At 39.5% G+C, this 23,835-nt stretch overlaps 1 protein-coding gene and 1 non-coding gene across 7 annotated transcripts; both read right to left on the bottom strand.

Annotated features, from left to right (window-relative positions):
* Window positions 1-250: 250 nt before the first annotated feature.
* On the bottom strand, window positions 251-23,812 carry LOC128892498 (helicase domino). Of its 6 annotated transcripts, none has more exons than XM_054152946.1 (33): window positions 22,122-22,521; window positions 20,854-21,062; window positions 20,062-20,764; window positions 18,484-18,800; window positions 18,070-18,396; window positions 17,589-17,799; window positions 17,303-17,520; window positions 17,096-17,233; window positions 16,931-17,021; window positions 16,507-16,703; window positions 16,330-16,431; window positions 15,763-16,078; window positions 15,511-15,685; window positions 15,240-15,426; window positions 14,825-14,961; window positions 14,553-14,739; window positions 14,153-14,471; window positions 14,006-14,086; window positions 13,442-13,699; window positions 12,844-13,154; window positions 12,437-12,729; window positions 11,975-12,347; window positions 11,687-11,883; window positions 11,465-11,579; window positions 10,996-11,334; window positions 10,660-10,881; window positions 4,975-5,010; window positions 4,728-4,896; window positions 4,000-4,484; window positions 3,630-3,911; window positions 2,441-3,547; window positions 847-2,373; window positions 251-771 (listed from the first exon to the last, which is right to left on the bottom strand). In XM_054152946.1, the coding sequence occupies exons 2-32, from the start codon at window positions 21,049-21,051 to the stop codon at window positions 2,065-2,067; spliced, it is 8,400 nt and encodes a 2,799-aa protein (XP_054008921.1). In that variant the 5' UTR covers window positions 21,052-21,062; window positions 22,122-22,521; the 3' UTR covers window positions 251-771; window positions 847-2,064. The 6 variants fall into 6 exon arrangements, with proteins under 6 accessions (XP_054008921.1, XP_054008923.1, XP_054008918.1 ...); XM_054152948.1 differs by having other exon boundaries at window positions 2,447-3,547; window positions 22,122-22,520; XM_054152943.1 differs by lacking the exons at window positions 251-771; window positions 847-2,373; window positions 2,441-3,547; ... (3 more) ...; window positions 4,975-5,010; window positions 22,122-22,521 and adding an exon at window positions 23,670-23,812 and having other exon boundaries at window positions 7,423-10,881.
* On the bottom strand, window positions 17,877-18,011 carry LOC128892574 (small nucleolar RNA snoR639/H1). The gene has a single exon (XR_008461102.1). It is a non-coding gene; the product is annotated as a small nucleolar RNA snoR639/H1 (small nucleolar RNA).
* Window positions 23,813-23,835: the final 23 nt, after the last annotated feature.

Raw genomic sequence — 23,835 nt, 5'->3', positions numbered from 1 at the left:
GTATCATACTTATCATAATACGTCATTTGTACAGAGGTCAACTTAAAGATCACTTAGAGAGATAATGCACGTTGGAGAAAAAAAAATATAATCGTGCATTTTGAAATCCATGACATTGCAATAATTATATTGATAATTTTAACGTGAATAAACTTAACTTGTAATAAAAATAGGTACTATCTATTTGCTAACTCATTGTATAAACAATTGTAATTAAATAATAAATGTTATTCGCATGCACAGCACGATGTGAAGAGCTCAGAATTACTTACGAGAGATTTATTTTAGCGTCTATGATACACGAATTATACATATTTATATATATATTATTAGTACAATCTTACACAATTCGATAAAGGTCCTAGTATAAACACCGCATCATTGAATTAAATTTTTAAATCCTACAGGTAACTATACATATACAATTCGTATCTTCGTCTGTTACTTTTTTCTTTAGTTACGTGTATCAATAGGTTAAGCGTATTCCTTGAGGCTAAGTCGTTTTCGTTCTAGTCCTTACAAAGTCAAGAAAAAATAAGTTTGCTGTGCAATCAGAACTTCGCAAGGATATCATCTGTGAAATATTTAATCGTTTCACGCGAAATAATATATTAAAATCAAAACCGATATGCATACTCCTGAAACGGAATCGCATCGTTTAGTACTATGAATTTATTTTCTCGAAATCTTGAGACGGATTCCCATCTATGTAGCGTACCCGTTCGATCGTAAATTGTCACTGTTCGCCGGATTTTGTTTGAAAACATGTTTCTACTAGCGAGCAAAAGGTCGCTGAATGCGACGAAATGGTCGATGTTTACCCAGGCTTGAGCTGGCCCAGCGAACACCCAATAAATAATTATTGCTGGAAATTTAAACGGTATTTGTTCAAGATGCCATAATTGCAGCGCAATACATGGAAGAAAGAATGTACTTGTCACTCATATCTATTGATTGAATTGAAAGTGTAAAAAACGTAAATACACAAGATGGAAGTTTTGTTCATGAATTAGAGTTGAAAAATACATAGAACTTTTATTACTGCCGAATGAGAGAGAATGTGATGTTCTGTCCAATTCCGAAGAAGAACACTCTTGCTGAACTTAATTAGTTTACAGCTACAAGCAGATTACCATAGCTGATCCGAAATAAGTAACTGGCCGGTCAGCAATTTCAATATCGGCACCGTTTATTTCTAGCAAGCCATTTGTACAGGCTGACGTATTCCGTGCTCGTTTGGGTGTCGCGGCTCGCTGTGCCAGCTCGCCTGGGTCCTTCAGACCTTCCTGCGCGAAGAGTTGACACTTTCAAGTGGACGTTGCTCATGCACGCCGCCCGAACTTACATAAATGGGAATCTGGCTTTGCGGTTAAGTACTAAGATGCGAATAATTACACCTCGAACGGACTCTAATTTTAACGAAATCAGAATGATAAACAGCACACTATCCATTAGGTTGTATCATCGATTATGTAACTTCGCAATAGTTACCAATGTCATGGGCATTTGGTAAAAACAAATATGACATAAGCTGCAACAACATTACAGTAATGCTATTATCTCATAATACCTCCGAAATAGTGACGTATGACAGAGTTCTTGTAAGTAATTCAAATATTACATATAAATTCGGCCAGCAAATTTTGAGAGACGACATACTACAATAAAGAAACCGGGTGACGTCAATACTGATCAAACTATGAAATAGTTCTCGTTGTGTTTAATGCGTCACACTCTCACAGATAAAATTAAAGTAGAAAAGATGGTTACGCTTCAGTATATGAACAGAAAGGGCATTTATTTCATGATGCGAAGAGCATCGTGCATTATTATTTGCACATGCATTGTAGCCACTGTTGTATTATCGTCTATACGAAGGTACGGTTAGGATAAAAATTGAACTGATTTAATGAAGATACATGCAATATCTTTTGGAATGTTCTCATTGTTTTAAGAGCGGTCAAATAAAATCTCTCATTCGACGTGGTTTCACCGCGGCAACAAGAATTTAAAAGAAGTTCGTAATACTTGATCTATTCAAGTAGTAGTAGTAAAGCAGCACATTCACTTCGGTTGAGCGTCTTGTTGAGTTTGCGATTGCTGTTGTTGCTGCTGCTGCTGTATTTGTTGAGGATGAACAGGATGAGAGATAGTCTGCAATCTAACTTGACTAGGTCCGGGACTGCCTCTCGCGGTTGTAACGACAGGTTTCCCTTGAGCCGGCGCAGCTTGTCGCAATTGAGCGCTGCTCGCGGTCACGACCTGAATCGTTTGTTTCAAACCCGCCGACGCGACAGGAATTACACGAGTCTGCAACGGAGACTTTGCTAACACTACTTGACCAGGTTGGGAAGCCGTTTGTCCCGTAGAAACCTGAAATCGAATATCATGTAAGAGATGTCGAACCTTGGAATAAAATTAAAAACCAACAGAAACCTACACGTACGTGCGTAAACTGCTGCATCGTCGACGGTTGCTGTTGAACATGCTTCATGACTTGCTGAATTTGTTGCACAGTCATGGTCGCCGGTAGAGATTTCTGTTGCACAATCAGCTGCGTCTGAACGCCAGTTTTGCCAGCGACTTGCGTTAATTGCGCAACTTTCTGCGCCGGTAACTTCCTCTGAGTAATAATTTGAGGATGAAGAGCGAGCTGTCGGATTTGTTGAGGAGTTCCTGTACGCACTCCGGCAACATTCGCAGCTTTCACCAAAGTAGCGACTGGCGTACCACCGGCCGATGTTCCAGCTTGCTGTACTTGTAATCCAGCTTGGGCGAATATTTGCGCCGGAGTGAGACCCGATTGCGCAGGCACTTGTACCTGAGCTACAGCTTTCGCTTGTTGCTGCAACGCTTGTCGTTTGATCAGAGCAGCCATTTCTACCGTTGACTTTCCAACGGTCGCTTGCGTAACGGTGCCAGCAGCTATACCCTGCTTCATCAGCGTCGCTCTTTGCTGTGCAGCAGCGGCCGAAACTGCCACCGATACTTTTTGACCACTCGCAGCTTGTGCCTGCAATACCTTCATTTGCTGCTGTCGCAGCAGAACCTGTTGCTGCCTGTAATACTGTAGCTGTGCAGCAGTTAGCGTTTTACTTCCGGAAGCAGTTGCTACAGTGACTCCAACAATACCCTTCTGCGTAGCCGTGGGTGAACTCTGTGCAGCGGATACCAAGCTCGCTGTAGCGATTCTTTGTGCAGCTTGAAGATTAGCGACGCTAACAACGGTCGGAGTAGTTCGAGCATCCTGCATCGTCAACGTTCCCCCTGGTCGAGTTTTCACCGTTGAGGTGGCGACCGTTGTGCCGCACGTAGTCACATTAGTCATTGTTGTAACCGTTTTCATCGTAGTCAGACCAGTTGTCGCAACCGTGGTAACAACCTGAGTCAATTGATGCACTTGTGGACTCGATGTACTCGATGCAGTTTGTTGGGCCTGTTGTTGCTGTAGTTTAATTTGCTGTTGTTGTTGTTGTTGAGCCTGCTGTTGCTGTTGTTGTTGTTGTAGCAGGCGAGCGGCTACTTGTTGTTGCTCAGCCGTTAAAACCTGAATATATAAAATACATTTTATTCTATAATAAGTTAGAGAAGATTACATTCAATAAAATACTATATTCCGGTATACTAACAGCGTGCTTCAATTTTTCCTTCGCTATCCTGTCGGCGCGTCGTGTTGCGACTTCTATGGGAGCCAGCGGGTTATCATACTGTATACCGCACTCGGCTAAAACTGCAGCGTTTGTGGGGTTTTTCATTAACGGATTAACGAGCAGCGGTTTAACAGTGGGTGTTCTCTTATTAGAAACAGATTTTATGGTATCGAATCTTTGACAGCACATTAATGTAAACGAATGATTTTTATCCTGATTATACAACTGAGATGTTTTCATTGCCTTCGTTTTATTTTGTTGCTAAAAGAAGACGATTAAAATATATGAGCATCGCTTGCCAACAATATCATCCCCCTTCGAATTGTACAATAAAAATTGTGTAATATACCTCGGACACCTGAGGCATCTTGTATACACCTTTTTGTTTCTTTTGTTTTTTCGGCGTGGTGTCGTAAAGCAACTTCCCCTCTTCTCTGGGTACTATCACCGATTCATATCTGCTTCTACATTGTTTCGGAGACCTGTATATTCGAGAAGTATTGTTAACTATATCAGCGACTAGATCCCAATTAGGTGTGTGGCCAGGGGACAAGATCATTAGATTCAGGGGCAGCCCTTGGTAGATTTGAATTGCTTGAAGAAGCGCCCAATCCTCGTGTATCATCCAATCTAGAATGTGTTCTTGGTCAACTGACGATTTCGACATATGCGAAGGCTTTATGCCTGGCATTGGGATCGGTTGTCGAACCATTCGATGTTTGTGCAACTTCATATCACGGCGCATCTTCATCACCGCCGGTGAAGGACGATCAAACAAAGATCTTGGCGCGTACACAGACTCCTCCTTGTGTCGCATTTTAACAGCTCGCCGTCCTGGTAAATCAATTACGCTCGATTATTAACAGAGCCTCGTATTTACTTAACTATTCACTTGTAAATATAATAATCTATAATTCGAATTTTTATTTAACACATGAAAAATGATGCGTCCTTCGTTCGTAATTCTAAATTATTGCACATAAAACGTGCATTTTAATATACGTACAAAGCTCTTGTTATTGCACAATCGTTAGAAGAACGATTTAATCTCGTACGTACGGTTTAAGTTTTACTTACCATCGCGATCGCTAACTCCAACGTCGACTCTGCTTCTCTTTTGTTCTTTCTTAATGTATACCGGAGGCAATTGAGCCTCCGACATGGGAGTGTTTTCGTAAAGGAATCCCAAAGAATAGTCGATGTAAACATCGTTATCCGTGGTTGGAGGCGTTGGTGGACACCACATCTGACAATTAAAATAATTATGCAATCGTGTTTCTCGCCAGACATGGAAATTAATAAGTAGATAAACGTCGATACTAACCGGCATTTGCTCCATATTGTCGTCCGACAACCATATCTGCAAGATATCAAAGCACGACTATCAGATCTAATTCGATGATTGAGTGTAAAAAAATCTGCTTCGAGAAGACTTAAAAGAAAGTGTTTGCAAAGAACGAGCGTGGTGCGCACTTGTATATGTAATTTCTAGTTATGCGAATAGGATCGAATGACATTTTAACGAATCGGGGCATCCTCTTCGTCTTCGTAATACTTCCGTTACAAAGCAAATAAAATCACAGAAATGCAACGTTAACCGAGTAAAGAAACGTTCTCGGAATGTCTAGGAAGTGAATAAAGGAAGTGTGCATAACACTGCTCGTTCAAAGGCTCATTCGTCTCTCTTTAAACATCTCGTTACTTTCATCTCGCATAAATACTTTAACTCTACTCGCTTCGACTTGAGAATGTCGCGCAATACGCTCATTAATGTGCCTGCTTATACCTTGGCTGACTCCAAGTTTGGAATGGCAAAGGCAGTGTTTTGGTGCCATTTTCGAAATAATTATTGGAGCTTTCTACTGCATGCTACGTGTATCATATATCAAAGTTTGCAAAAAAACTCTTTCTCTATATTTTTCTTCTATTTAATGTGCGGTCATGTTAGCCTTGCCACACCAAACATATATCGCGAGAAACGCAAGATCGTCGTTCGTTTCGATGATCTCGACGTAACTGTGTAAATATATAACCAAGCACACTGAGCAAAATTTGACACCAAAACGAAACTGAACCTTTGATCGAACAGACTTGGAAACGCACCAAGAAATAAGAAAACACATCGTTTTTCGTAGCAAGGAATAATTTTTGTTTATTTCCTTCCTCGGACTCACTCGATCATACAAAATACAGGCACGCAACTTAAATATTACAGTGTCGGGCGGGGAGGGCGGGGGCGGGGGCGGGGGCGGGTGGTGGGTGGCATACCATTAAACGATTAACTCCTTAAGTCTAGGCATGTAATCAGGTCGTCACCTTGCGAGTTATGTAATGTACAAAGCGTTACACGAGAGCAAAGTACGGCGCGTTTCGCAGTATTACTGCATTTTTTCTTTTTTTTTTTTTTCGTTTTGTTTTACTGTTTCCGTTATATCCGAATCGACTCTGTCTATTACTCCACTTTCTGTTTTCTCTTATACGATCGATCGTCGCAAAAACGATCGCATACTAGCGATCATTCTTTGCAACGTCACTAACGAACTAAGCTATTAATGTGTGTTTGTTTGTTTGTTTGTTTGTTTGTATTGTGTGTGTATTTGTCTGTTTGAATTCTCGTTACTATCCCTAATATTATACAACCGCGGATGTGTCTTAATTCTCCCTTCCTTTTTCTTATTACCAAGTATAAATTACAATGTCGCTTAAAGGCGTTCAGGAAAACCTTTACGGGAGAGCACAAATTTACAATGCTAAAAATATTACACGCGTGTACTCGGTACAAAGAAAAGAAGTCTCACTTTTTCCATCGATTATCTTTCCCTCGTTAATGCGTATTATATACAAGAGGATCGTGTGAAAATCGAGAGGGAACATCACCTTTGCTATTTCGAAAAATGGACTCATTCGTTTTCTTAAAATTGAATAATGTAAAAATACTGTTCGCAAATATCCGGGCAAAATTTAAAGTAATAACAAAGATACATTCTCTGCGAAGCGCGTTCAGACGCTCGAACAGGAGACCCCCGGTTTAACACGTTCATCTTGAAACTCGACTCTTCAAATCTATTCTTCCCGCGTACAGACTCTTTTCTGTTTTTAATACTTTCCTTTTAAAAGTAAATAAAACTTCAAAAAACGGTTATCGATCTTTTCCTCTAAAATTTACAGTTTTTTTTTTGCTGAAAAAGTCTACCGTTCTCGAATGAATCAATATTTTAAAAATCCATACGTGTAGCGATACTGACATTCGTATGAGCTCTTAAAGATTCTAGCTTCGTTCAAATTTAACCATCAGGACCAGAGAAATTCACCTCGCCGTGTGACTAGGAAATGAAATTAATTTTGTTGTTGTTCAAAGTATAAGAAAAACACCAGTGCTGCCAGCTGTTCGTAATACTCGGTAAAGAGTTTTACACAATAACACTTGCCAGTGAACAACATGTCGATTGTCTCGTGTTTTTCCTGGGTCTATCATGCCTGTTAACAGCTATTAACTCTTAACGTTTTCAAGTAAATTGTTCGTGTAAAAAATAGCTTACAAAATGGAAAAAATGTACAGTTAGAAGTCGTGACTCAACGTCACGCGAAAAGGAACCTTAACACGCTGGTGTTCCTATGACTTCGACGCAACTCTCTTGCCTCCTGTATACTTTCAAATATACGTTATTAAAACATTCATATTAGACGTCATTTCGTCTTATACAAAGAAGAACAAAAGAAGAAAAATAAACCCTTGAATAGCACCTTTCTCGGTTCCAAAAAGTGGTGTTCCCTCTCGCGAAAAGAAAACAAAAAAAATTCGATAACTTGGATTTTACACGCGCAGCCAAAAATGGCATCCGCGCGCCTTCGAATCGCGTCGAGGAATATTTATACAAACTCGCTGCTACATGTCGCAGCGATAAAATTTCAACGAGACTCAAGATACGCTGCCGCTGCTTATCTTTTCCAATTGAGCCGTCTGCGAAGGAGGAGGCGGTGGAGGCGGTAGCTGAGAACGAACGGACTTCTTCGACGGTGGTATCTGTTCCTCTTCTTCTTCCAGCGCCTCGACTATCTGCGACGACGTTAATCGTGTCCGTTTTATTTTCCTTCTCAATCGTTGCGAGCCGTCCGGCGAGTCGTAATTAGGATCGTTGTCCAGATCGACCAACGCGATCACCGTCGACTGCACAGGCAACGAAACTTTGTCAGTTTTATGTTTCGAATTCGACGCTTTGCCAGCCTTGGCGGAGTTCGTGTAAGTACTTGCCGAGTTCGAGAGCACGGTGGAAGCTACGCGATTACCTCGAGAGCTAGTCTCCAGTCCGGGGCCACACCATCCGTCTAATTTACAATTGGAAGTCACGTCGGAAATTCGCATCAGACAGTTCTTCCCCGGTGATTCGGGAACGTTGGAATTCGACTCGTGCTTCTTAGTGTTTTTCGTTTCGGCGGCACTGGAGTTAGAAGACTTTCCGTGAACGGAACTGGACGCTTTGCTACTGTGATTGTTTCTAGTGTCCAAAGTAAGGATCGCTACTACCTTAGCCGTCCGTTGCGGCTTCTCGTTTCCTTCTCCATAAATGGGGTCGTCCTGTTTCGTAAAGTCCTCCGAAGCAACGGCGTTCCCGTTCGAATCGGTGTTCTTGGGCGAAACAGGTGAATCCTGCGTCTTCGAATCGCTAGAAGAGTCCACCTTCCGGGCGTGTCTGCCTCCTCTGTGCGAAGGCGCGTGGTTGAAACTCGACTTCCCCGAATTCATAGTGAAACTTAAGCCAGATCGCGTGACTCTCGACATTTGTTCGAAAGTAGGAACTGGTGTGTCCGGTCGCCTTCTCGAGACACTTACGTTTACGCTCGAGGATTCACTGGTCCTCTTCGACCTAGTCGCAACGGGGCTACCGTCTTTTGTTTCAGACACGGGTTTCATCGGCGGTATAGAGCTGCTTCTACGGAACGGTAGGACGGGATTCACGAAGCCGTTATCCAAGGATTTCGAACTGCGCGTGGTTGGTTTCTCGTACGACGACACCGTACTTTGTTCTTCGTTTCGCAACGGTGAATTCATAGTCGACGACCTCGTCACTGGCCGCGGGGAAGATTTGAAGCACTCGGGAAAAGGAGGGTCCGGTGGTTTCCTGTGTAAAGATTTCGTGGGACTGCTAGGCGGAGGTGTCAGAGAACGACCTACGCTCGACCTCGTAATTCTGCCGTGCTCCACGGTAGGCCTAGGTGTATCTGGTCTCCTTATCGATGCTATTTTATTTATATCCTTGCGCGTGACGTTTACATTCGAAATTTCGCTTTCTTGATTCTTCTTCGACTCACTCGACGATACCTGCGTGACCGAATCTTTGTTTTCAGAGTTTTCCGTGGCGATGGTTTTCGCGCGTCTAGTAGTTATACTGTAGGATGAGTCAGGTTTGCGAAACTTGAGATTGCCTTCTTCGTTCAGATCGGACTCTGCCGAGTCGCACGAATCGGGATCGTTCGTAGAAGAGGTTGGTAATTTATTGTCGTTGTCTTCGTCTAATTTACTGCTTTTTTCCTCTTTGCTACCGACCTCCTGACTAGAGCTTGTTTTTATCACAGAAATGGATGCGCGTTCCTTAGGGGAATTTGAAACACTATCGTCCGATCGTTCCTTACTCGACAACGGTTGTTCTAAGTTTCCGTTTTCGTTCGCCTTGGCCTGACTTCGTGTCCTTGTGTTGTTCTTTGGATTATTTTCATCCTCGCCTTCCGATCGTTCCCCTTTCAAACGTTCGTTCTTCTCCGTAACAGGTTTGATATTCTCGGAAACGGAATCCAATTTCTCTGTAGCTTCTTCCGCGTGTTGGACGACTATCTCGCTCTTCAAGGAAGCGGTCAACGAATATTCCGATACGTTGATTTCTTCTGTTAGTTCGGAATCGGAGATCATTTTCAAAGTACCCGACTCTATCACGGACGAGTAAGAGTTACGACTCGGCGAAGTAACGCTGGTATCAAGATGTTCGATATTTTCGTTGCGAGGTACATCGTTTCCAAGATTGTTGCACTGCGATGTTGATTTGTGTACCGACTGCGCGATACATACCGAAGATTTGTCTACTCGATCGCATATCGCGTCACCATCGACTTTCGTATCTGTCTCACTCGATTCCGACGTTTTACGTTGCTCCGACATACTGCTAGAAGCCGAATCGTCCGATCGAAAACACGTTTCCGCGTCTAAACAATCTAAACTTGTAACAGAATTAAGATCCTCCTTCGCGTCTGTGCTCTTCCTAAGTTTTCTGCAATGATTCGAAACGGTTTTGCAATTATCAACGTTTTCGATCGACCCCTTGGTAGGCGAAAGGAGTTTGCTTCTCTCCGTGTCTAGAGTCGACACTTTTGGAGTCGTGGAGTGTTCGTCGTCCACCTTATTTGACGTATTCGGGTTGATTGATTTCTTAGGGCTCGAGGTCGGCGGTAAAGGCAAAACAAAGCTCTCTCCAGCTTTCATTTCCATATCGAGGTCCCGTTGCTTCCGGATTTTTCGAGGTCTGCCACGACCCTTAGGTTTTACGCCTGGTAAAATTGGACTCACGTCCAACGTCCACAGATTAATCTTGACGTTGCCCCTGGATCTCGTTCTCGGACTGTTGAGATCAAAGTGATTCTGACTGAACGATTTGTTCGAACGGTTTTTACGTTTACGATAACCACCACGCTCGGAATCGTTTCGATCGTTCGCCTCATCCTCTTCCTCTTCCTCCTCCTCCTCCTCCTCCTCCTCCTCCTCTTCTTCTTCTTCTTCTTCTTCTTCATCCTCATCATCCTCGTCGCCCTGACTCTGACTCTCGGTGTGACTCGATTCCTCGTCGAGACTATCTTCCACAACATCTTCTTGAGACTCTGATTCCGATTCCGTGGTGGTTTCGGATTCACTATCCGATTCCTGAGCACTTTTACTATTATTCCTACGCGACCTCCTCCTCCTCCTTCTATTCGGCGGGAGTCTCTTACTGACTAATTTCTTAGAATTACTAGCACTATTAACCTGATTCTGCGCATCCTCGCGTCCGAACGTCAACGGTTTCTCGTCGTCGTCGACCAACCGCATTCGCCTCTCTTCCTCCTCACGTAACGCTCGCAGTCGATCCAACTCCCACTCTTTCTTCTGTTCCTCCAGCTCGCGTTCCGCTGCTGCGAGTTGTGCTGCGGAGAAAGCACCCTCCGACTCCTCGACAAACTTCATCGCGTAACGTTCGATGGGCGTGAGCTGATTGGAAAACAGAACATTTTTAGTAAATGTTTCCATACGAACCACCTAGACTCGATGGAGCTTTACGTACAAAACGTACACATACGGCCCTGAATATTAACATTGTCTTACCTGAGATACCAAATTTTGTACTTCAAGCTCAGCCTTGCTGACTTGCATATCGTCCCTTTCCCCATCTTCCAAAGGTATATTCTCGTCGAATTCCGCCAAATCAGCGACAGCCTCTGCTTTGGCAGTCCTCGCAGCTTGAACGTCGAGGTCCTCTTCAGCGGCAGCGAGAGCACTTTCCAGTGCTCCCATTGCCACTTTGTCCTCTGTACTCTGAGGCAGTCCTGGTGCGTCCTTTTGTAGAAATTTCTCTCGATCTCGATTCTGATCCAACACTTCAGCCATTCGCGCGGTTGCGTCATTCTCGGTTTGATCGATGTTAAAGAGATCTTGAATCGTCGACTGTAAAAATGTTAATAAAAATGATTCTTCAAAATCAATTAAATTGTGACTCTTCTCTTTGAAGTTCTAAATTAAAAGATCTCCTTAAAAAGGTCTTTTTTTTTATATTTTGAATAATTATTACACTCACGCTCTTGAAGTAAGCAGTTGTGAAGTTACCACCCTCGATAGCTAAGTCTCCGAGCAGTCTCTTTTGATTAGCCTTCTTCAGGATATTTTCTTCCACGGTCTTTTCACTTACTAGCCTGAAATATAAATGCAACACGTATAGTAATTTAATATACGTACATTCGTTAATATATCGAATGCCTTGCCCTAAAAAAATTGCTTGTGCTGAATTTTTGTTACATACCTGTAGATATGTACATCCCGCGTTTGACCTATTCTATGACATCTATCTTGCGCTTGGGCATCCATCGTGGGATTCCAATCACTGTCGTAAAATATGACGGTGTCCGCTCCTGTAAGATTCACACCCACACCTCCGGATCTTGTCGACAAAATGAAACAAAATATTCGCTTGTCGCCATTAAATCTCTCCATCAAAACCTGTATTTTTGTATCAAAACGAAACATGTTAGAAATAACAAAAACAAGATGTACAAATAAAATGATGAAAATGTTAGCAACCGATTATTACCTGTCGTTGATCTACCCTGGTAGTACCATCTAAACGCAAATATATATGGCCATGGAAATTAAGAAAAGCTTCCAGTACGTCCAACATTCTTGTCATTTGTGTAAAAATTAAAACTCTATGATTTTCAGACTTAAGCTTTCTGAGAAGTCGATCCAAGGCTTGCAGTTTCCCGCAGTCGTACTGTATTAATCTGGGATCGGGGAACTGAGTCATCATTGCGCTAGTTACTGGATGAAACAATGCAAATTTCGGCGACAGTTGACGTTGCATTTCCATTTGCATACGTCGTTGACCGAACAATTTATGTGGAGGTGGATGAGAAACATGAAAACGTGGCGAGGGTGCGCACACAGCAGGAACATGAACAACGAACCTATAACGATACGTTACATTACACGTAATCTAAGCAAAAAATTATTGAAACTAATACAACAATTTTCATATTCTTATTTATAAACGTACCTTTCGAAAACTTCTTTAAGCTCTTCGACGATTTGTTCTGTACTGTTAATCGCCTCTGCGAGCGCCTCTGTGCGGGAAAAAAATTGTCTTCGCGTACGCGGATTCTCTTTAGCAGTGGAACAGTGGACCCAACCATTATGCCATCGACATGCTGTAGACGGTTTTCCAATACGCAATGCCATAAACAAATCTTCACCGTACAGAGGACATGCCGCGCATCTTCTTTCGTTGATTTTCGCAAGAAGACGGAGTTTGTCTTGTCTCCTTTGTTTACGTTCTTCTTCCAATTGTGGCTATAAAAAATGTCATAAACTCGTGAATAGATGATAGGAGATAGTAATACATCGATCAAGTATCTACGTACATATATTCGAAGTACGGTAGGTAGAGTTAAATGAAATAATTACCAAATAAAACTCAGACTTTGGACGTTCTTTCATTTGTGCCTTTTCAGATTCCTTTTGTGCGTGTCTGGTGACAATACCACAACGAATCGATTGTTGCGGCGATTGTCCATTGCCAGCAGGGGACTGCACCTGAGAAGCAGTAACATTTAGAGGCGGTACCCTCATTACGGGTCTTCCACTTGTTCCACTTGTTGTTGTTACTACTCCTCCTACAACTTTGTTAACTGCGGTTGCAGAGGTAGATAGGCCCATCAAAGACTTCGATAAAACTGTTAAACGTTGTCCGCTTGGAGTCATTACCGGAAACGAAACTGCAAATACAGAAAGCTATTAGATATTGTTATTAAAATTTGAGTTTATATGCCAACTATATACGTTTTAGAATTATGATAGCGGGTTTTCTTCACAAACATAAGGAAACAATTATTGATAGGCATGCATCTTGTATTATTTTTTGAACGGGTTATTACTTTTAACAACAGCCATATAAATGTGCATAAAAAAAAATAACACGAAAGAGGAATCGGGTAGGTTCACATTGCGTTATAAATGAATCACAAATGGGGGTCAGTAGGGTACGAGCACTCATGGGACAAACCTGTGTTAGTGTTTTGCTGATTCGAAGTCAGAATGATATGTCTACCAGTAGATGTTTGAACCAGCTGTGCAAAACTAGGCACTGCTATTCTTTGGACGGAATCACCTTGTTTAACTGTGACTGTCTGCGTGGCTAGCCGTTGCAGTCCATCTCTGATATTTGCATTCGCTACTGTAATCCTCTGTGCATTCGTTGCTGCTGTAGTTGGTGTCACTGTTGTACTTTGTGGGTTATGTGCTAGTGTTCCAACAGGGATGGCTATTTTCGAAGCAAACACAACAAACATTTCTTTTTTTTTTTACACAAATTGTGACTTACAAATGATACATAATTATGAAATGTAAGTTTTTGTTAATGTGCTCTCGGTTCTAGAATGCCTATAATATGGGGAGACTATAAACAAGCTGGCCCAAGATCATTTTCTCTAGCACCATTGCAAGAATGATTACACGGTGATAGTTTGAGTGCAACCACTGATCGATGATGCAAAGGGTTTAAAATTTTAAAAATAAATGTAACATATAAGTGTGAAAAAAGCTGCAAGATAAGAAAGAGGTTATTTACCTTTTACGCTACCCTGATGCTGCACCAATTGTACGGAATATCCTTGTAATTGTTGACCACCAGCTACTCTCAAAGTGACACCTACAATCAATAATAAATGGATGGTAAGATCACGAGAAATCAATTACAGATGTCATTATCAATTACCTTGTCCTGGTGTGCTTTGATTATTTATTGTTTTCAATAAGGGTGACGTTCCAACTCTTGGAGTAGGCAATATTCCAGCGAAATTCTTTAATTTTGTTTGAGTCTGCTGAGGCGTAGTAGATGGTTTAACTTGATTAGACAATCTAACGTTAATCTTAATTTTTCCAGATGGACATCTCGGAGGTGGATTCGGTTGACTGTCTATTTCTTCTATTAGCTTTCGTGGCGTCTGCAATCGTCTTACTCTATGTGCCGCAAATGCAGTAAGGGTAAACTCCAAATCGCATAGTAAAAGATTAATACTAGATAAATCGATATGCTGCAAGATAAACACATTTTTCTTTTTGTTTCTTAAAATTATAAGTACCCTAAATGGAAACGAGGAGCATCAAATTACTACCTTAAATGGATCGTAATCAAGAGCACTCCATATTAAAGAAGCTGTAACAAATTCAATAGCCTCCATTTGGAACGGCGACACTGTAGGTCTCACTTCGAATAAGTTCGGGTGATTGCAAACTTTCCGCAATTGCATTAATACGTTAATGACGCTTAGTAGATTACCACTAGCCAGGGTCTCTTTTGTTCTGAAAGAAAATGTAAGAAACAATTACAGACTGTACGAAAAAATGTTTTTGAGTGTTTTGAAAAGATAAAAAGTGTAACGCGTACTTTGCTCTAGACATAAAATCATCGTACAGATATCGCTGCCGTTTCGACAAACGGCACATAATAACGTGTTCGTATTTTTTGGGTAATTGTTTTTCCACTTCTGTTTTTAATCTCCGTAATAAAAAAGGCCGTAAAACCTGCAAAAAATATAATCACTATATAAATGAAAAGCTAAGACAACTCTTGAGAAAAAAAAATACTAATGGAGTTATGTTAAAATTTTGTTTCTCCAGACAGGATTCGTATGTCATACCATGTATATATATATATTGACACGCGAGTTTTAACAGAGAATTTGTTTAATATCTCGCTATTTATATTAAACAGACACGTAACACAAAGTCTCGTGTCTGGGTCGGTAGCGAGTAGATGAATATTTCAAGACATAAATTTCAAGAACAAACTACGTACAGACCTTATGCAGACGACGAATAATGTTCTCATTATATTCGCTGTTTCCTTCTATCATGCCTGTAACAGGGTTGCTAAACCATTCCTTAAATTCTCTATGCGACTGAAATACATTTGGCATTAAAAAATGCATCAGAGACCACAGCTCCATCAAATTATTCTGAAGAGGTGTACCGGTAAGTAATAATCGCCTGTACAAAATAATTCAAAGTCTGCGTGAAATAATACTCATAACAAATATATATAAATCTTTCGATAGAATTTGAAATATGTACCTTTGTGTTTGAAAATTCAATAATAACTGCCACCTCTGTGACTTAAAATTTTTAATATTTTGAGCTTCGTCCAATATCAAGTATTTCCACTTTTTCCGTCTAAAACTTTGATGATCCTGTATAACCAACTTATACGACGTAATACATATGTGAAACGCATTGGGTTTCGTCCAACCTAAGAAGAAAATATAAAATATAACGCAACTGTATTTCCTATTTACCTTGTATATAAACAAAGCAACGAATTATCACCTGTTCTTTTCTGCTTTCTTTCTTTTTGTGTTCCGTAATAAGTCAAGATCTTAAAACCAGGACACCATTTTTTACATTCCATTTCCCAATTAAGCATCACGGACGTTGGCACTATTACAAGATGCGGGCCCCAATTACCTTTCTCGCACGCCAAATGTGCGAGCAAGGCAATCGTTTGTATGGTTTTACCCAAACCCATTTCATCGGCCAAAATGCCATTCAATTTTCTCTCGTACATCGTAACAAGCCAATCTAGTCCTATGTGTTGATATTCTCGAAGAAGGTGTTTCAAGAGAAATGGGATTTTCGTAACAACCTGAAGTACGAGATAAGTTTCATCAGGGGATATTTAAGAATTAATTTCAATTTGTATAATTTAGAAAAATTGTAGTGGCGATTTTTTTAAATAAATCATTGATTTAGTTTATTTGACAAAAATCATCACATTTACTCTGCCTTTCAGAAATGATCATGCGCAAATAATTACTGCTACACCACCTTGGATTGAAAGGCTAACTTGATCATGAAAATCTCGCTAAATAAAAAATGATCATTAAAATGACTTACGCTGGTAGTGAGTAATGTATTCCCCTTAGGTTGAATACTCTCTGCTAATGCTGCCACGTTATCCATTTCATTGTGAGCTTGCGAGTGATCCATGTCTTCAGTCTACAAGAGATTACAGATATATTAATCTCTTTATACGACCAACACAATACAACCAAGTAAAAAACATCATTTCACCTTGTCAACCGAAGATTTCTCCATAGATATATCTTCAAGGAGAGATTTAAGCCCTATGTCGGCTTCATTGTCGCTTTGCGTTTGAGACTCTTGTTCTCCCACGTCATTGTCGCTTTCTTCACTTTCACTTTCATTACTGCTAGACTCTTCGTCATTTTCTTGTCCTTCTTCTTCTTTAATGCTTTCTTTGTCCGATTCTAAAAGCATAATATTATACGATTATTTTCGTCGTTAATTTTCACTATCGCTGTGTCATTGCATATAGATTAGATATCTCAGACAAATGCCTCGAGTCACATCAAAAAAATAGGAATGAAGAAATGAATACCATTTCTCGATCCATCAGGATAGGTAAAAGTATCATCAGCGATATATCGACATCGATCGGAAAAATAATTCATTATAATAAATTTATGTTACATACCTTGACCAGGATCCTGATCAACATCCATTGGAACATCCGGCAGATTGCCATATTTGGCCATAAGATCGTCGATAGACATTTCATTTTCAGCCTAGAAGAATGAAATCTGTATACAAAAGATTCATACCTTTCTCTTGTAACATTTAAAAAGAAATTAATATATACTTTGAGATCATCCAATTCTTGTTTATAATCTGCATTTTCTTCTAATTTTTCCTGTTCCATGATAGTTTCTTCTTCATCCGAGGATTCGTCCGATGCCGCAACAAAATCTGTATCTCCATCCGTTGTCTTTTCATTTTCCTATTTAAAAGATTATTACGTGTTAATAATATCAATACTAATTTTTAAAGAAATATTTTGCAAACATACTTCTACTGCAGCTTCTTTTGGCATAGGCGATAAGCTTTTACTTCTATCTTCTAAGTAGTTGGGTGGCAAATCTTTCAAGAGATCTTCTAATGGTATTTCCGATTCTTTCTTTAACAATTCAACTTCCTCTTTATGATTCGTTACAGACTTTAATTCCTCTTCCGCTTTAGCTATAGTTTCTTCATCGTCATCTGAACTTTGGTTTGGTTGGAAGTCCTCTGTATTAAAATAGTATCACGTGTATCAACATAATCGAAACAATACGGTAAATAATTTTATGACATACCATCGGAATGAGATTTTCCAGGGGGGATTGGAGAAGATATTCGAGAACTATTAATAGAAGCTGGTATACTTTGAGGACCGTCAGTTTTATTAAGTCCTTCTGTTAGCCATGTGGAATATTTTTCTGTTTGCCCAACAATAAAATTTAAATGTTGATCTAACGCCTGTTTCCTTTTTTCTTCGAGCCTCGTTTGTTGCTTATATTCCACCAGCTTTAAGAAAAAGGAAAGAGTGAAATACATGTACGCGTAATAGCAATTATTAAATAGTTTAATTGTTATAAAATAATTGTCCGGCGTCAATTCTTTGATTGCATCTATATAATTAATACAACCATACACAATTAGCAGACTTTTCTGTTCCCACAACGAGCACACATTTCCAATTGGGTTGTATTAAAAATGTCGGCTTAATAGTGTGGGGTAGCGTGTTTAATTGCGATACAAGCAAGCGCACAATTAACATACTTTTAAACGACTTACCTTTTCAACATTAGTCCAAAACGTTTTGATTTCTTTTGCAATAAATCCAGCGATCTTCTTTAACCTCAATTCTTGTGATTTTTCAGCTTTTTGTGCTTGAATTGCTTTTTCTTGGAAATATTTCTGTACCATGCGCGCACACTTTTTTGCTGCAGCCTTTTTCCACTTCCGTTCTTGAGCAAAATCAGCGGCTAACCAAACCATCTCCTCCAATAAATAATCCCAATGAGCCTTCGTACGAGGTGGTTCCTGCACCTTGGGTAATCTTCTTTCTGACCATAGCCCTTCGCGCTGGAGCTCGGCGATCCTCTGCATAACGTATGCTTCCTAAGAATTGAGTCGACGAATCGATTAGTGTACCTTATCAAATTCTTAACAGTTGTACAAGCGTGTTCTTTACAAAAATCATCGTACCTGTTTCGCTTTTTCTACAATTTGTTCTTGATTATTCGTGATATCACATGATGTAGTCGCATTAGAGGAAGGTAGCTTAACGATTTTTAAAGCAGGCTGAGCAGGAGCAACAACAGGCGCGGTAGACGTTTTTGCCGTGGTGGTAGTAGTAGTAGTAGTAGTAGTTACAGTTAAAGTAGAAGTAGGAATAATTGTTACAGTAGTAGTAGTGGTTGTTGTTGTAACAGTTGTAGCTGTTGTAGACAATTTATCTGTTACAGTACTTGCTGCTATTGTTGTTATAGGCTTTGGTGAACCTGGAACTATTGGTGCGCTACCTGTAACGAAAAAAAAAGAAAAGGACGATTCACTATGAGTACAATTATCTTTTACGAAAAATCACACCAACTATAGTTGAAAAGTTTAAAATGCTTGTATCAACAGCGCCCTTGGGCCAAAAAGCATATTGCTGTATAGCCCTACAAATGCTGTGAATTCATCTCCCCACAATAAGTGGACTGTTTCAAAATAATTTGAACCAGCCGTCGATTGTGGGATAGTACAAACTCTAAAATATCGATAAAGGTGTAGCATCATAATGGATAAGATGTATATAATGATCAATATAAAAGAAATACTCACTCTGTAAGGATGAACCATGGGATTATATGATTAGAATTAAAAACTACTAACTATCAAAAAGATGTATCCTAGTATACTTTACTTAAATAAAAATAACGACCATTTTATAAGTTAAGAAGCGGCATGCATTAAACCATTTGATCATAAAAAATGACTGGCCATAATACATTAATTCGGTTAAACCTGTAATAAACTTTCCTATTGATAATGTTATCTAATGCAATTACTTGGTAAACAGTACCACAAAACTTAATTCTTATAGTAACTGCTAACATTGATTTAAGCTTGATTGGATCTCAGTTTGACTTTGCACACAAGAAGCACCGAACAGGACTAGTATATAATAATAGCAAGGTTTTGCAAGTAAGTTTACAAAACTCAACAAGGTCTGCGCAAAAATATGAATGCATCTAAACACCAAATGATAAGCCTGCAGTAATCACCTATAATGAGCGTGGGTGCTAGAGTAGAAGTAGGTGGAGGGTGAACGGTGACTGGTGAAGATTGAATTGCTGCCCTGAAGGCAAATACCATGCCATGGCGGCCCCCTTGAGGCCTACCTGGTACGTGTCCTATTACGCAAATTAATTAAACAGTTGATATAAAATGCAACCTAATGTCCTGAATTGTTTTTCCATGTTGTCATGTGTATAGTTACAAAAAAGGACACAACTAATGTTATAGTTAGCTATGAAAAATGTATGAGAATCTGCTCAGTCTTTTTATACGAAGCTTTAATATTCTATGTACCATTACAAACTATCCTTTACTCCTAATTGTTTAATCTTTTGTGACAATAAAAATAATGGGTGCCTCCTGGTACTCTAGGAAAAATAATTGGTGCTAAATATAAAATTGCATTGTCTTATTAGGTTTGAACTACCATTAGATGGTTTTATAAATATCATTAATTTAGTTACAAATATATATATATATATATAATAATGATATGCTTACCTTGTTGATTAAGTTGAGCTACTGCAGCAGGCAACGTTGTGGATACCGCAACCGGAGTAACGTTCATACCAGAGATTGTTACTTCTGTACACTGATTCACAGGAACTATATTGGAAACAGTTGTTGTCACCATAGGTGTTACTGGAATTTCTGATATTGTTGGCAGTGGCACCGTTAAATCCTCATCATCATCATCTGGATCTAATCTATGTTGACGTAAAAAATGCAGATATTGTGGCGTCGGCGGCCTCTTTCTCCAAGTTTGGAAATCCATCACGTTGCCTCCAGCATGAAGAAAGAATAGCTCCGATGCATTTTCGGCGTACTTCTCCCTTATTGCACGCATTCGTTTCATTTTGTGTTCCATAATTCTTCTTCTATAACTCATCGACTCGTCTGCGCACGCACTAGGTTTTTCGGTGGAGTCAGTTAATTTTAACTTTTTTCTTGCAGGCGGCGATTGCATCGAAACTTGAGACGTTGGCGCGACAAACATATTTCCAATAGAAGTTCTGACAAGTTTTGGAGACGTTGCTAAAACAACTTTCGGTGAATTCTGGCGCGAGGGAGATGCAAGAGGTGAACTGCTCGCACCTGCAACTCCCACGGGACTCGCACGTGGGGGCGTGCTACTAATATTAACAATTCTTGTAACACCAACTTGTTGAATGTTTGCATTTGTTGTTGCATTGCTCGGTATGACCTGTAATAATGCAACAAAATTAGAACAAATACGTACTACGATACATGAAACACATGTAAATCGAAACAACTTATTTCAAATATACATACCTGTGTAAGGCCAGGAACCTGTGAAGTAATAACAAACTGCTGTCCAGCACTAGTAGTGAGAACATTAAGCCCTTGAGCAGTGGCAAGAACCTGTTGCAAACTAACAGTTTGTTGTGATGCACCTCCATTGCTTCCCCCATTATTTCCTCCACCCCCGTTAAGGGGCGGCAAAGTAGGTGCAGTCTGCTTATCACTCATTACACATCACACTGTAACATTGATTTAAAAAATATATTATTTGACGTTGGATATAATTTAAAGTACTTGTTTCTATAAATATATATATATAAATAAAAATATAATGTAAAGCTATTGTGCTGAAACAACTCTAATTAACAAAACTAAAAATGACGTTACATAGTTTGATTTAATATATTACAACAACTGTATAGTAAGAAGAATGCGAAATACAGATATTTACAACAATTACTTGCTCTGTGTTTATAAACCAATTTCTATTTAGAAGTTATATACTATGTTCAAATACAGACCAGGTTGAAAGAAAATAACAAAAATGAAAGAATTTAAAGATGCCTTCGAGTTGCAAACAATGAAAAGCAATATAAAAAATAGCTCGTACATAACTCACAAATAAAAAGCAAAAATAAATGCGATAATTGGAAAACAAAAACAAATAAGAAACAACAAACTGTAACTCCACTAATTATTAACGATGCTCTATTTTTCTAATTATTCAAGGTATGTAAACAATTTATCATATTATTTTGGAACAAATATGTACAATCTACCGTTGTTTCGAGTACAGTAAACCCACCGAGTCGAAATGAGAACGTTAATTGATTTGTGAAAAAAGCGCCGAAATCAAAATTTCTCCGTCGATCCAACTGATGCATCACATTGGAATTTTGTGAAACAAGCGTATTGCGCAGAAGAAAAAACCGATTGAAAAATACAACGCCAGAAATGGAAAGAACGTGTCACGATCGACCGAACGATAAAACGGGGGATGTCATTTAAAATATCAAAAGATTGGGACGAATACGCGAACGTCTAATATCAAGCATTCGGGGCGGTCGAGTCTTCTTATTAGAAAAATGTCAATTTATCTCGATATAGTAACAACAATCGTCGGGACAGACAATCAACGAAGCATTTCGACGATAAAACCAGCTTCCCTGATCTCTCGAACCGAATCGTTACACGAGAAAATATATTTTTCACAATTGCGTCAGTGGAGCCTCGCGGCGATACAAAGGAAATTTTTCGTCCGCCATGTTGGCGTTGGTCTGATAGGAGGGCGGACTTACCATAATGTAATCACAAAATTCTGCGACGTAGGCGAGCCATCCACGAAAATAATTGTTACACCCGTGATCGACGAGCGTTAAATTGCAATTAGCTACCTCACGTAATGTACAGTGCATGAGCTATATCTAATATTTTACAGAACATTTTCGCTCGACTCGCTCAAGGACGCACACACTTCTAAACATGGCGACGGCTCCCGACAAATTTCGACCGCGGCCAGACCGAGTGCTGCTTGCTGCTTCGCGTTTACACAAGCCACGGAGAGATGCCGCTCCGACTGGGCACCAATTCTACGATTGGCTGACCCCAACCGGATACTCGGCAACGTGGCAGCACCAAGCGTTTCCGATTGGTTACTGGGAAAAATATTGAAACGACTGGTTTTCCGTCGAACAAATCAAATCAGCAACTATTATTATTTCCAAATGTAGAATTCTCGGGAATTGTACGAAATACGTGGCCACGTAAATCGTTGTACGCATTAATATTATCGATATATTGGGTTGTCCGGAAAGTTCGTGCCTATTTTTAAGAAAAATTCAAAGGCATAATTTGAATTTTGATGTATACTCATTGAATTATATATGTACCATTTTGTTCCGCAACTTTTCCACCTTTTAAGGAATGTATACACGTTATTTGTTTACAGCCATTTCGACATAATCAGACCTGTACCGCCTACTAATAATCGGCATGGACTTTCCAGACAGCCCAATATAAATAATACGGTATATCGTTTCGTCGCATGAATTTTATCCATAGAATACTTATTTTTTCGAAACGAAAAAGTGTCGTTTGATGTAATTATTTATTAAACAATTAATTTTCGAAATATCGAGGATAAAATAAACGTTCATACGAAACTAGCAACGTCGATACGGGAATTTCACTTTAGAATAATAGATCGTTAGCCTCGTGGTAATGCTTCCTATAAGGCTCTAGATGCTTGACCGACAAATATGGGCATACATTACACGCAGCATTACATCACTTTACATTTCTGGTATCTGATATGAAACAGTTATCCAAATATTTCCATTCAATTTATAAAGCGAAACGATACCGTGAAACTATATATTATACACATTTCTTTGAATATTTACGATTGTACCTACAGCGACCACGTGCTTCACCCAATATTACATTTATAATGATTATAATCATACATAGTACCACTTTGCTTTGTATATTACCAATGATTCCATCAAATAAAAATTATCCTTAAATATTTGTATGCCTAAATGATGTAACTCTTATCAAACTTGTACAGTGAATCTGTTCTACAATGAATTTTTTTGTCCTCGATGGACGAAATTCGAAAATTATCATAGAACAATTTATCAACAAAAAAAAAAGTATATGTATATATATTATATACATATATAATACACCTTGATTCCAATTAAATTTCATACCAAGCACAACATGGTTGCCACGGTATGCATGCTTAATCGTACCACGTGTAATTCACGCCACTACATATGTCGAGGTTTGTAAGAAAAAAAAGTAGGCGACATTAAAACAGGAAGAATAAGGTTTCTACTCACTCTTTCGTTGACCTTCTTATAGCGATACTTCTTGTCCCGACATTAATGCGTAGTTTCTAGCCAAATTCGAACGAATTAGTATCACGATAGCGAACACATGCGCGAGGTCTTACGGGACAACGTGTGCCGAACACATTTTTAAACGCAATGATAAACTCTCTATAAG

The sequence above is a fragment of the Hylaeus anthracinus genome, unplaced genomic scaffold, assembly GCF_026225885.1.
Source record: "Hylaeus anthracinus isolate JK02 unplaced genomic scaffold, UHH_iyHylAnth1.0_haploid 12002, whole genome shotgun sequence".
In the NCBI taxonomy this organism is placed as follows: domain Eukaryota; kingdom Metazoa; phylum Arthropoda; class Insecta; order Hymenoptera; family Colletidae; genus Hylaeus; species Hylaeus anthracinus.
This window is presented reverse-complemented; position numbering and strand designations above follow the sequence as displayed.